At 36.2% G+C, this 13,688-nt stretch overlaps 1 protein-coding gene across 2 annotated transcripts in view; it reads right to left on the reverse strand.

Moving 5' to 3' along the window:
• The window catches only part of CERT1 (ceramide transporter 1), an 80,571-nt gene that overhangs the window by 3,452 nt on the left and 63,431 nt on the right, over positions 1-13,688 (reverse strand). The window contains exons 8-17 of one of the 2 annotated variants that reach the window (XM_037373237.1): positions 11,839-11,931; positions 11,195-11,281; positions 10,159-10,251; positions 9,500-9,577; positions 5,379-5,474; positions 4,572-4,704; positions 4,382-4,452; positions 2,950-3,078; positions 2,033-2,162; positions 584-720 (exon numbers count right to left, since the gene is read on the reverse strand). In XM_037373237.1, the coding sequence (XP_037229134.1) occupies positions 593-720; positions 2,033-2,162; positions 2,950-3,078; positions 4,382-4,452; positions 4,572-4,704; positions 5,379-5,474; positions 9,500-9,577; positions 10,159-10,251; positions 11,195-11,281; positions 11,839-11,931 (1,038 nt within the window). In that variant the 3' untranslated portion in view covers positions 584-592. The remainder of the gene's footprint in view (positions 1-583; positions 721-2,032; positions 2,163-2,949; positions 3,079-4,381; positions 4,453-4,571; positions 4,705-5,378; positions 5,475-9,499; positions 9,578-10,158; positions 10,252-11,194; positions 11,282-11,838; positions 11,932-13,688) is intronic. The other variant, XM_037373238.1, reaches the window with a different exon arrangement.

The following is a 13,688-nucleotide window of genomic DNA, read 5'->3' on the forward strand; positions in this document are numbered from 1 at the left end:
TTTTGGAGTCTGACATCATAAACAGAATCCAAAAATAGAGGTAGCTTATCTCATGCCTAGAAGCAGCAATTAAAAACTTACTTTCAGATCATGCTGTAATACTAGAATTACCACATGGAATTTGATGGTTTGATACCAGTTACACATAATGAAGTAAGCAGCAAGAGTCCACACTAACAAAAATTAGAAAAGAATACTTTGACCATCAAAATATTCTATCAAATATGCAATTATAAGAATTTAAGATATTAAAACATCACAAGGCTCCAGAGAGACTTCACTGTTCTTTTCAGAACAAGTGTAAAATGCCTGTGGTAGCTGAGAAAGAACAGTATCTATTCATACTTCTTCATAAATTAAGACGTGTGCAAAAACGTATAAGATAAACTAATAAAGTCTACAAAACTTAATACTTGGTAACTTGTGGAGCCCTTATTTTTCATCCTAGTAATACACATGAATTAATGAATGTTTTAAACTAAGCACCAAATTTATGCCAATCATAAAACATTTCTAGATGGAATACTTCTGTTTGACCTTAAATTTACACAAGTGAATGAAGAACGAAAAAATTAATGTATACCTGCTAATACTAGAATAAAATAGGCTTTCCTGCTGTTTTCTCTTGCACGTATGATGTAAAACGCTTCAAGAATTTTGGGTATTCTCGTTTTGCCACTGCCCGTAACACTGATGCTGGTGCCCATCCTCCTGGGTTCACTAGAAGTAGACAGGAAGACAGACACTGAAATACAGCAAATCCACTAAAGGCTAGAAAAGAAAATTCAAGTTCGTTATTCCTGCAACTCTTTCTGAATTAAGAGGGAAGAATAACGATCACCAAATATTTATTATGCCCTTACAGCTTAAGCTTAGTCCAATTCTATGATGCCACTATTTAAAAAACATTAAACATGAGTGTTGTGAGTCTTTGGGGAATACCAAATGGATGATGATATTCTTTAAGTACTTCCAAGAAACAACAGAAAACCGAGACTTAAGTCACTTCTTATTTCAAAGAAAAGAGAAGCCAAACTTAACTTTCCAGTAACTGCTGCATTTGTCTGCGGAATTGCTACATGGCTGTTGTCTTACAAACTATTTTTTAAAGCACTTAAGATTCAAATGAATTCTGAACTATGCTTCAAGTCACAGGGGAAGTATTTTGCTGAAAAAGCTGTCACTTCACATATAGTCATAGTTCAGAATTTATCAACGAAAATGTGTTTAAGTAACCGGGAAACTTCTAAAAAGGAAACAAAGCAGCTTACCCCATAATTTAGTTATTTATTTAGTATTATTTATACAGGATTTAACACAGATCATATCACTCATATGGCAAGGATTTAGGGAACTAATTTTTCAGACTTTGACTCTCAGTAAGCCATGTAATAGGTGGTTAAAAGTAATAAGCAGGTGAACTACTCAAAGTGTTTCGTAGCTGCAGGAGAGGAGCTATTAAGTATGTAGCTCATACTACAATACACTGCTAAATACTGGGCCAGTGACAATACAGTTTGGCTTTAGTAACTTTTCAGTCAATATTAAAGATACTATCAGTTAAAAAGGCTAGATTATACAGCTTGCAAACATCCTCATATTTGCTCTTCCCTAACACTGAGGGTACAAACTGTATCTTCACTGTCAGCAGCTTTTCAGCCTAACAAGATGAATTGGGGGGGGAAAAATTACAGCAATACATGAAAAAGACATACTATTACTGAAGCTAAAAGCTATGCCAAGTCATCCCAGTTGCAGACAGTTCTGCCCACCCTCCTCCACCCCAAGGGTCTGTACTTAGGACTGAGCTACACACCATTTCCGTTTATTCCTCCCAGCATGCCACAGAATGAATGAATCCATTCTCTAATTCATGTAGCACATTAATTCAAGTATTTTTGAACATGAAGACTGAAAGTGTGACGCTATATGTAAATGTAACAGAAAAGTACACAAAGCTTTTTTTGCCAGTATTCAGCTCCCCAGAATTAGCTTACATCACAAATGTCATATTGAAAAATTTTAGACTTACCATTAGCTACATATGTAATCTTGCATAGGATGTTGTCCCTGCTTATTTCCTTGTTCCCCTCTGGTGGGCTTACTAATGTCTGACAAATCATAGCTATATTTATTTTGGCACGGACACAGCGATTGTTCAGCTGCCAAAAAAATTAAACATTTGTAAGTCTCTAAATTTGTTCCAGCATACTTAGCTGCTAACATTTCAATCTACTATGAAGTCCAGGACACCTTGGAAGCTGTGTTTCTGAGAGTGTGCATTCTAGCACTACATGGATGTAACAAGTGTGTGAAATGAAAGGTACATGGTGAACTGGGAAAGGGTTGAACTCAAATGCCTGAATCTCAGGTTACTGCTTGCTTAATAGGTATTACAAGTGAATTACTTCAATTACTGTGACAAATGAGTAGAGAAACATTTAAAGAATAATGAATCAGCATTTACAAATACCAGTTAAGTCACTTTTCCCTGCTAAGCTGGCTATGGCATAGCAATCAGCACAGAAATACTCCACAGAAAATAACTCACTGCTACTACCTGACAGAAGCAAGGCAGAACTGCAAGATGGAGGTTTAACAGATTCCACATCTACAGTTATACAAACCTACTCCTGTATCTGACAATATGTAAGAGTTATTGATTTGATTCCACATGAAATCAGCTCAATTCTTTAAGATGTTCACAAATCTCCAGAAATTTTGCTTGTATTCTACTGCAACACCTTAGGTCTGCCAACTGCTGAGGTAAGGCAAGAACGCTTTTGGCTCAGAATGCTCTCATCAGGTCACTGCATCACCTAGTTTAAATAAACTAGGTTTTTGCACAGCCTCCTCAACTCCCACACATTAGTATTGCACACGCATTATCATGTAATGGAAAAATATTACCTTAAAAGCAGAACTTGACAGAATGAAAATAACACTTACAGGAGCACTGTCATGTTCCACTGAGAAATTGCACACAATCCATGTTTCAGGATCATTTTCACTGAATGCTGGTATCTTTCTGATGGCAGACAAATATAGCACATCCCTTTGAGAAGCTGGCCACACCCTCTGCAGAGAAACAGCTGAATATAAACTCTCCCAGTTTTGCAAATTAAATACTTACTATCTTTAAAAGCAGAACACAAGCAAGGCAAACCAGGTTAATCACATTATTTAAGTAAAGTTTCTTCAAGTTAGTTATTTCATTTTCAAAACTGAAACAGAATATAGCTGTTGTACAGAGGAGTATCAGGTTATATGGCCATGCTTAATTTTTAAAAATTTAAGGCCTTTGAAACACAGAAAGCCAAGCTGCAATGACTTTTTCAGCAGACAAACAGGAAGAGGCAGTTCCCCTCCTGTTCCCTCAACCTGAGGTTTACTTTTTAGTTAATACTTGTAAGACACAAACTGAACTAGTATTTAAGTATAAAGTAGATGCATCCACAGTTACTTAAGTCTTCAGAGAGAGGTGGAGAAACATATTTAAGACATGTATTATTTCAAAAAGCTACTACTTCAGTAAGATAGATTTGGTAAACTGGTGTTATCTAAGAGAGTTTCAGAAGCAAAATGTCTGACAAAATAAGAAAATATAGAAGAGCCATTTTCCTGACACTCAATAGGGTTAGAAAGTCTAGCTGTTACTATAACACTATACACTTCACACAACTGTCTACTTAAAATCACGAGTCCTCTTACAATACAGAAGTTTAAGGTAACTGCATTACTGACAAAATTGTCAAAGAAAAATACGTGGTTTAATATTTGAGTATACTAATACGTGGAATCATGCAAGATTAAAGATGAATCTGTACACTTCATTCCCAATTTTTTTGAGCCTTTAAGCTACAGTTGTGGAGTTATAATACAAAGGAACTTTTTAGTAAATTTACACTAGAACTGGCTGCGGGAGGAAGAACATAATGAAATTACAAGAACAAATGTTGAACCAGCAATTATACCACCTCATAATGCAAATATGCTTGTCAACTAATTGTGGTCAGCAATAATTTGCATCATTTCATGAAAACATATGATACAGTGGTATAGGTTTCTTCCTTGTAGTCAAGTGTTGATTTACTGTTTCCGTTTGCTTTAGATGACTCTTGCCTTTCTGACAGTGATATATTTAAGAGATTAAAAGCAATTCTCATTTGTTATTACAAGCTCTATCAGGCACATGCACAACCAAATATGCTATCAAGACAAGTCTGAAAAATTGATGAAGTTGCAGTTTAATACAGAACTTGTTCTGAAACAGTTCTGAACAGTATTTTAAATTAAGACATGAAAGTATTCAGAATAAGATTAGAACACATATGCCCCAGACTGTCTCAGTAAGGTATGCATACGGCTGAAGTGTTATTACCTTATGTGTCTGGTAAATGATGATTGCGTTATCAGCTAAATTTTCCACAACATGGAAATTTTCAATTGTTGCTAAAAGAGGAGGAGGGGGGAAAAAAATAATCCATCAGTAACCAAGCAAGATGTTAGGTCATTGTTATAAACAATATCCTTGCTGATAAACGTGCAAAACTTAAGAACCCATTCCTTACTTTCCCAGTCATTACGAACATCGACATTCCAGAAGTAGTGGCAAACTTCATGCCCTGTCACCCCTTTAACAGCATGGGTTGCTTTCAAAGGATCTAGAACTATTCCATTCTCTTCCACCTCTCGTCTGTATACCTATAGCCAAATATAAAGAAAGAAATGTAGAATAGAAATTGTCAGAACTGTTCATGTTTTAATTGTTTAAATTTCATCAGTTTTTTTAAAAAAAACAACCACCTAGAAGACTAACACACAAACCATTTGCCATGTCACGGTTCCTGGTAACTACCACTGCAGACATTCTTACACAGCAATTCACATAATATGTAAATACTAGTACTTTGACTCCCTACTCAAAAATTAAGCTACTTTATTTACCACTATGTACAAGGATCCATACAAGCACAGTAGAGCAGCCAATGCAGTAACTTGCTACTCTTAACATGTTTGTACATTCAATTTACACATCATTTTGATACCATGTTTTAAGTAGGAGAGAATGAGAAAGTAATCTGCAAAGGCAAAGCTATTGCAAGAGTTAGACAGGATTTTGTATGAACAAATAAAAGCCACAGCTCTTTGTGGACTCCAGTCCTAACTTGAAAGAATGCCATTCTCAGAAGTTTTAACAGCATAACTTGCCGAGTGATAGTATTCCCAGAGAATCATAGAATCATTTAGGTTGGAAAAAAACCCTTCAGATATCATGTCCAACCATAAATCTAGCGCTGCCAAGTCTGGCAGAGTGAAATTATCCATCTTCACAGCATATAATCTCACATCAATTACACAAAACCCCAAGCATTTACCTTCATTTCTCCTTCTTCTACCACTAGCTGCCAATTGGCATCTCCTCCTACATCTTGCAAGGAATACGTCATGTGGTTCTGTACCATCTCTTCCACCTTTAAAGAAGAAAAAAATACATACACATTTTTAGCTCATTCATTTCATCTTCTTGGGCAGAGACTGTACACTATTGGAAGCCACAAGTCAATACTTCAGACCCTGTGCAGAAGCAGAATTTGGACAACAGAGCTTTCTATTACAGGTTAAGAACCAGCAGATACTTCTGGACTTTAGAAACAAAGCCCAAGACCTTGATTCAGCTTCCAGCTTTCGTTATGGGTATTTCCTATCCTTCCTTTTACCTGTAAAGTGTCAAAACTCACTATTTCTACTTAAGACAATTTTATTTCAGCATACAGGAACTTACTTCAGGTATCTCTAAATGCAATTCCAATGCACTGCAAGATACTCAGAGGAGCATTTAAAAATATGAACAAAGGTGGGGGTTGGGGAGGAAGACAAACTAAGAAAACAAGTGCATATCACAAGTTATATTGCAAGAACAGTGAAGGAAACAGTAATGAACAAAGCATGCTTATTCGGTTTCATTGGCATCTTTGCACAGCTAGAAAAAAAGACAGAAAAGCTTACATTAAGAAAATTTATGATGAATCAGACTACTATTATAAAATAATAATTTAAAAATTATTTAGCTAGGTAGAAATGTCCTTTTCTTAAAGGCCAAATATTGGACACATTTTGTCAAGCTATGCGAATACCTCATTTTATTCCATATACCATGCATGTCCTGGGACAAAGAAATAGGATTTTTATTTTAAATCTATAATCTGTTTCTTTTGTGTCCCCCGCTACCCCCACCCCCCCTCCAAAATCCCACTCTCCCCCAAATAAAAAGAGAAGCAAAAATATAAAGTATTCATTGCTGTGTAATTTTTAAAAGTACTGGAACTATTTTAATAACTTTTTTTGCACCCAAAAGACAGGCGACCACAAAACTTGTCACAGCAAATAAGTCCATGTGATTGACACTATTTTCCCAAATCACTAGAAATACCATTTTTTTCAAATCAGACAGCACTACAAAGGTTAGTTAACTGACCAACACAAAGATTAGTCTAAGTGCACAATCACAAGATGAATAGCTTGAACCTGTACTGTGAGTGGTTTTGCACAACTTAACAAAAAAATAAAGCCTAGTGTGCCTATAAAACATATAAAACCTATTTGAGAAGTAGTACAAGTAGAAACCAAAATTAAGTCATATTAATTATCTTTCTGATACAATACAGAATTGAAAGATGTTATTTACTTCTAACTTCAAGCACTAATTTTGTTTGTACTATGTACTCCATGGACAACACATTCAAAAACCAGGAAGAAAGGTAATTGAATCAATTAAAAAAAATCGTTGAAGTACATAAACTAGAATTTCCACGCAATGGATTTTATTTTTATTTTAACTATAGTCTTCTGTACAAAAGTTATCAGTCCAGTTTTTGAGTTTTGTTTGGTTTTGTTGTTTGTTCTTGAGTTATAATGAACCAAAACACCCACAAGATTTGTGTTCTGCTTTTAAACAGGACACTTTCCTGCCAGCTACTAGCAGGTTTCCTGTAAAGGATTCTTCTATTTATTTTTTCCAGAGAAACAATGACAGTATAATCCAAAACAGGTAAGAATGCGGACTGTTTAGATATTTAATTACTAGCTGTAGGTCACACTTCTTTCAGAAATTAATCCTCAGTATGACCCCAATGTTTACCTGCAACACCTTCAGGTCTCTGTGTGTCTTCTCCCCTAGCTCTTAATCTATTAAGGACAAAGCTAGCTTTTGTATGTTTGTTTTGTCTTTTGCGGCTTTTTGCTTCATGCTAAATGCAGAGGAATGATGGGAGTAGCAAGGGAAGAAGAGAAGGTCATATCAACAGGAGCGCAATGTCAGCTTTCTTACTTCTGCTTCACCAAGCAACTGCAGTACCTACAACTGCCTTGTGCATACATACTACCAGTCCAAACTATGTAATCTACACGTTGGCCGCTGTCTGTCAGCCTGCAGCTATTGCAGAGGCACACAGTCAAGACTCACAGGCTCCTCCCTACTGGACAGGCCTGCATTTACCTCTGGTTCCCTTGTAACCTGTATGCCAGGTGGCCTTGGCATGAACATTAAGTGGGAAGTTCTTCACTTCAAAGGCCCTTAGAACAGCTCAATGTTTTAAAATCTCAGTGCTTTAAAAGTGATCTACAATTCAAAAAAGTAACTGCATTTTAAATGAAAGTGACCTGACCTCCCACTTAACTGGCAGAGACAAATCAATGCCTTTCTAGAGGCACACTGCAGAATTAGCTCCCATCAGAATACATTTTTATAATTCTCAATCTTAAAAACAAGGCTGCAAGTCTGTACTTAACCTTTTAGTGATACGAAAATTCCCTTTGTATGAATGAAGTCTAGAAACAAGTCACATTTATTCAGAGTCAAGATATTTGCTTGCCTTTCTAAAAGCCAAATCTTCAGCCTGGGGACAGAGGCCAGCTTCATATTAATAACCATTCCAGAACAGGCTGCCACCAAAAGAAGGTGTGCTTATGTTTTCTTCATACTCTCAGTTGTCTTTCACCTGCTTTTTCAGTAGCAATGGAACTCCACAGTAGGTGGATTTATTTGTTGATCTGGCAAAAGTTTGTTCTAGTGAAAATATCTGGGTGTGGTGGTGACACCAGTCCATTTGATCCTGATCCTTAACCTCAATCTGCATTATTGTGATAAGGATGCGGTCCATCTCAGATTTGTTTCTAAATGGTTAGATTTCAGCCTCACTAGTGCCCAGATACTCAGGTTTATCATACAAATGCACAAACGTTACCACAGGCATAAGAGAGGTGAAAATGAGGAGGCCTGCATATTTTAGCAGCTGTGAGTTTCCCTTGTATTGAACTGTCCATGTACCCAATAGCCTGACAGACAACTAGTTCCTATCTTTGGAGTCAAACGTGCTTCTTTATTACTTGATCTCCCCCCTCCTCCCAAACTAAAACTGAAAAACTAATTTGCTTACTGGAGTACCAGCAGATGAGCAAGCCTATCAGTATTGTGCAATTATGACCCACACACTCTTTCCCTAGTGGTAAGTTGCAATTTCAGAAACTGACTGCAAGACCAAGTGTCAGGGTTTCAGTCCAATGAGTATACCCTTAAATATTAGGGTCCTGCTCAAAGCTGCTAGTAAGGTCTGCAGATGCTACAATTCCAGGCTCTGTTAATCAAAAGAAAATTCATTCCTTCTATTTGAAAAAGCAAGTTTTTTTCAGCATTAGTTAGTGATTTCAAAAAACCCTCTAAAATGACAGATGTCAGAAGGAAGCTCCATATTCACAATCACATACTGACCACAGCGGAAGGAAACTAATGGCATGAATGCCATGTCTGAACAACCTTTTTTGAGACTGAAGAGCGAACACATGAACTCACCTATCTAATTCTACTCTAAATTATGATCTTCAGAGTAAGCACCTAGAGTAATTTTGTATATTACTGGAATATGTCTATGACTACACTGACATATTCAGGATGTCGACTTGTTTTCTGAAGGATAAGTGAATATATTGAAATGCTCAGTAAAAATTCTGATACCCACAACCTTGTTTGCCAACAGACTTTATGACCTTACAGTAATAAAACTAGTGGCAGTGGTAAAAAAAATGGTAATAAGTAAACCTTGATGTTTAGTATATTAATGTCATTACAAACAAAAGTTAAAGACAAAAATTAAACTTTGGATTTAAAAACTATTCAATCTCCAGCCCACACAGAACAGGTGTTACTCAACTTCTATAATAATCAGAAATGCAAGATTTTCAAATGGTAGGCATTTTTATTAAAGCTATGGAATTAAATCCAACAGTTTCACAAGATCTGGGCCTCTGCACAACTGATATGCATGCAAGCTGAATGTAAAAAGACAACCATTTAGTACAGAAATAGAGAACTCCTTTGTTTATCTCAATGTACTAGTTTAAAGCAAGCAGTGATTTATGTAACAAAAAACCCAGGTTTCTAGAGAAGAGGATGAAATATAGCAGAGATATGCAACCCCCACTCTACACATTAATACAGTACCTGGGCGCTGAATCTGTGAACATCATCAGAGGCACTGACTAGATCAATGGAAGACATGGAGGAAGAGCGACTATAGGGCTACCAGAGACAGACAAAGAAAAAACCAAGTAATCAGAACAAAGGCACAACAGAGCATTCAGTACCAACTTACAAGCACAAGATAATGAAGAAAAGGAAAACAAAAGCACCATAAGCAGCAAGCACAGCAGCAAACGCTGATCTCATGCACCTATTCTGTATTATGCTCCCAGCGCAGCTCTGAGAGGAGCACAGTGTTTCTAGTAACACTAAAAAACAGTCAACTGATCCTGATACAAGTGACTGGATGTTTTTTTTTAATAAAATCAATTCAATGAATTTTGGTGAAGGTATCTTAAAAACACTGAGGGTCACAAATTGGGAGTTTTCCCTTACTAATTCTGACAAGCTTGATACAAGTCAAGAGTATTCTAAATAGATACTCATATCAGTATTTTTTGAGCCAAGACAGAAAACAGTCCTTCTCCAATTCCAGCTACTTCATTTGGAAGTGAGTATACCACTGAAAGTTACTAGAAACACCTAAAAAAAGTTAATATCTCACCAACTCATACAAGATATTATACAGAACGATTACAGGTCAACCCATTATTTGGAGGAGATCATAAGAAGTATCTTACCTTTTGGACAAATCTGTGAGTCCCCACAGCAGAATATGCATCTCCAGAAGGTAAGGATGTTGGCCAGTGTAATCTAACCTTTTCACTTTGGGACTGCAACAAAACAGGTTTAATTATTAGTAGTCAACTGCCTGGACTATGAGTCATCCTCAATCTATGTAGTGGCTAAAACAACTAATGCTGTCCACGACAGGCATGAAGCTGTCATCCTGCTGGAATTCTCAGTAAGTGAACAGGCCTGAAGACTGAATTCATGTATACTTCAAGGTATATTTCTGCGTTAAGCAGAATAGATCAGATCCATGTAGTCGTACAAAAGTCACTCAGAACTTTCACACTCAGCTAAGAGACCCCAGCACAGGTAGACTGTTGGGTATATATGCACCCTGGAAAGTCTTTTAGTTTTAACCAAGTAATTATATTCACGGTATTCATAAGCCTAAACACTTTCAAGACAGAGGATGCTGCACCACTTTGTTAATCCCTTATTTTATATACTGCTGTGTGTTCTCATATCCTGTATTTCCTCACATGCATCTTACACCTTTTTTGATCCTTGTCATTCAAGTGTATTCAAGAAATAAATTAGAGAAGTAGTTGCAGCCTTCAGAATTTTTAAATAAAAAGCAAACACCAACACAACTGCCATCTTTCCTATTTCACATACTGTTAGTCAACAGATGCTTCAGAGCAATTAATTAGGTTTTGAGAAACAGCTGCAGCATTTGATATCCTTATTTGCATAGGGCATCAGTTACATATAAAGGTAAGTTTTATACAGGACACTCATTTAGGAGTTAGAAACTAGAGACATTCAGTTAGCATATCACACTGTCCTTTTCTATATAAACTATGAAGTCACTTTCTCAAAATTAGTGTTAAGCAACAATATTTAATGTAAAAAAATTAAGTGAATTCCTCTTATCAGTGTCAGAATAAGCTACCTAGAGCTTCATGAGATGCACCACAGGACTGAGTTTAAGTCAGAAGTCTCCCATGAAGTGCCCACCTTAAGACATTTTTCAAGTACCAATACCTGTTCTTCCATTTTATCCTGTCTATCAAGAGCAGCTTCAACGGCATCAAAGAACTCTTCTTCATTAATCAGACTATTAGGACCCTCCTAGAGCATAAGAAACAAAACCAGTTCAGAATTTTTGAGCTATGAGAGTTCCACTTCACTTTAATATTAGAAATTCATACTTATGTATTATGCAGAAGCAATTTTTTTCTATAGACCTCAAATATTTTCACCAATATTCTTAGATTATAGTTTCTCTGAAAACTCTACTTGTTAAAGGAAGTTACTCTAAGTACAATTTAGGGATAGTTGTATAAAGAAGAAAAAAACCAGGAAACTAAGTTACAGTGTTAGCATGCTTTCACATCAGATTTAGGTTTTAATTAAATCTATATAGTCTCTTACAGATGTTTACAGTGTGTCAGTAAAGTACACATTAACATAATTGTGTAGCTAAGACTCCTTCCAAGTATTCCAGGGCCTTGGGGAATCCAATCCAGGATAGACTTCAAATATGTGCTCTCAAAACATAACAAGAGAAGATAAAATTCTGGGGATGTCTATCGAAAATTCTTGGAAAGAACAGTTTAACACTAAACCACTGGTAGAGCTGAGTCAAGGCATAGCATTTTTTAAAATTTCAAAAGTAGAATTTGTACCTCATAGTCTGGCCCTCCAAAGTGGGACTTTTTCTTCAGTTCTGTCACAGCATTTTTGTATGCTTCTTCAATTCTTCTCCTTTTTTCTATCTCCTGTAAAATTACATGATCATTTGGTGCAGAGAGAATAAACTGACTGAAAATAGTCAACATACCAATAAATGGAATGACCAGTATAGCTTTTTTCCAAGTTACAACTGCAAAGCTCTGATTTTCTGAATTTATTTGCATGTATGCACTATATATACACCCATATACATATACTACATAATACAAAGCTTGGGGAGCCAGTAACCTTCAGGGTACCTTCTTTAAGTCACAAGAAAGAAACCACATCAGTGACCAAAAACTAGTTATCTAGTTTAAGCACAGCTATTCATGGTTTATTAAGGGTCAGACTTTGTATCTGAGTGACAGAAATCTCTTTGACACAGATGCTTGGGCAGAGATAACAAAGGGTGAGTAGTAAGACCAATAAAAAACTAACTTGTTGAATGTGGTGAGATACTAATAAGTCACAGCATGTAACTATGTATCTATCATCAGCTGGCATGGGACAAATGCAAATCATTGTGAACTCCATGCAGAGACTAACTACTCAACATCATTTTCCCATAATAGGTGTGACTGTACTAGAGCCCTTGATGTCTGTAGTGTTGTATATTTTGAGTAAAAAAGTAGTAAAGCCAGAATCAGATTAAGTCTAGTATTTCCTGGGCAAATTCTACATACTTCCAGATAATTCCCAGTGAAAAACCTATAAACACAAAATTCTTGCAGAAATCAGCTTTAATATGCAAGATGTTCCTCTGTCCCCTTTCAGAATCACTTCATGTGGAACAAAGTTCGGTCTTCCAGGTGATGACAACTTTGTTGTAGATATCAAAATAATTATACAGCAACCCAATTTGAATTTTAAAGATTCAGTGGAGAACCCTTAAGCAATACTGAAAGGCTGACTTTACCAACTGGGTATCTGGTGGTAACATTCACTCTGGAACACATTTTCCAGTTTCTAAAGAAAAGTTTCAGAAGTAAAGCAACAGTTTTGATGTAAAACGAAGTAGTATAGTTTTCCACAGGAAGATTCTTAGGAAAAAAAGCAGCACTTTGAAGACAGTATTGTCTTTATCTGTGAGTGTTTTCCTTTCTGACACTATCACAAGGAGGCAATAACTGCTAACACTTACGTTTCACGGAACTTGGCATATTTATCTTTTTTTGAAAGTAACTGGAGAGTCCTGAAGATGCATAAAGCATGACTTGACTATAACTCATTGAGAAAAAGAAGTTTTACCTGAACACTTGGAATGAAAAACAATACACCCCCCCAACTCCTCCTCCTGCTCACCTCAAATCCCCACACCTTCTGTACTTACATCTGCAAAGTAGTGATAATTCACATATGTCAAAAGATAACTAAATCTGCCAGCTTCTCTTGGCAACAACATTAAATAGGGAAGAAACAGGGAAACTGTTTGCACAGCAGAAAAATTACTGGTGTATTAAAACCATGTAAGATTTAATGAAACGTTTAAGTTAAAATTGTCAAAGGTGAACAAATAAGCTACCTAAACATGCTAATCTTAAAGTAAAATTAAATGTTCAGAAGCTAAGTTTGCTCATTAATAACAACTAGTACAGCCAAATGAAACTAATAGAAAAATGTTGTGGGACTCAAGACAACATGAAAAGCATCATCACAAGGATTTTGTTGCAAATGAAACAGTGGACCGAATACTAGAAATTATACCCTTGCTTTGTTCATACATTTTAAGAAAAGTCTATTTTAAAATATAGTTGAGAGGATCATACTGGAAAACGTAACTGCACTGGATAAACAAGAAGCC

The sequence above is a fragment of the Falco rusticolus genome, chromosome Z (genome assembly GCF_015220075.1).
Source record: "Falco rusticolus isolate bFalRus1 chromosome Z, bFalRus1.pri, whole genome shotgun sequence".
NCBI classification, from domain to species: domain Eukaryota; kingdom Metazoa; phylum Chordata; class Aves; order Falconiformes; family Falconidae; genus Falco; species Falco rusticolus.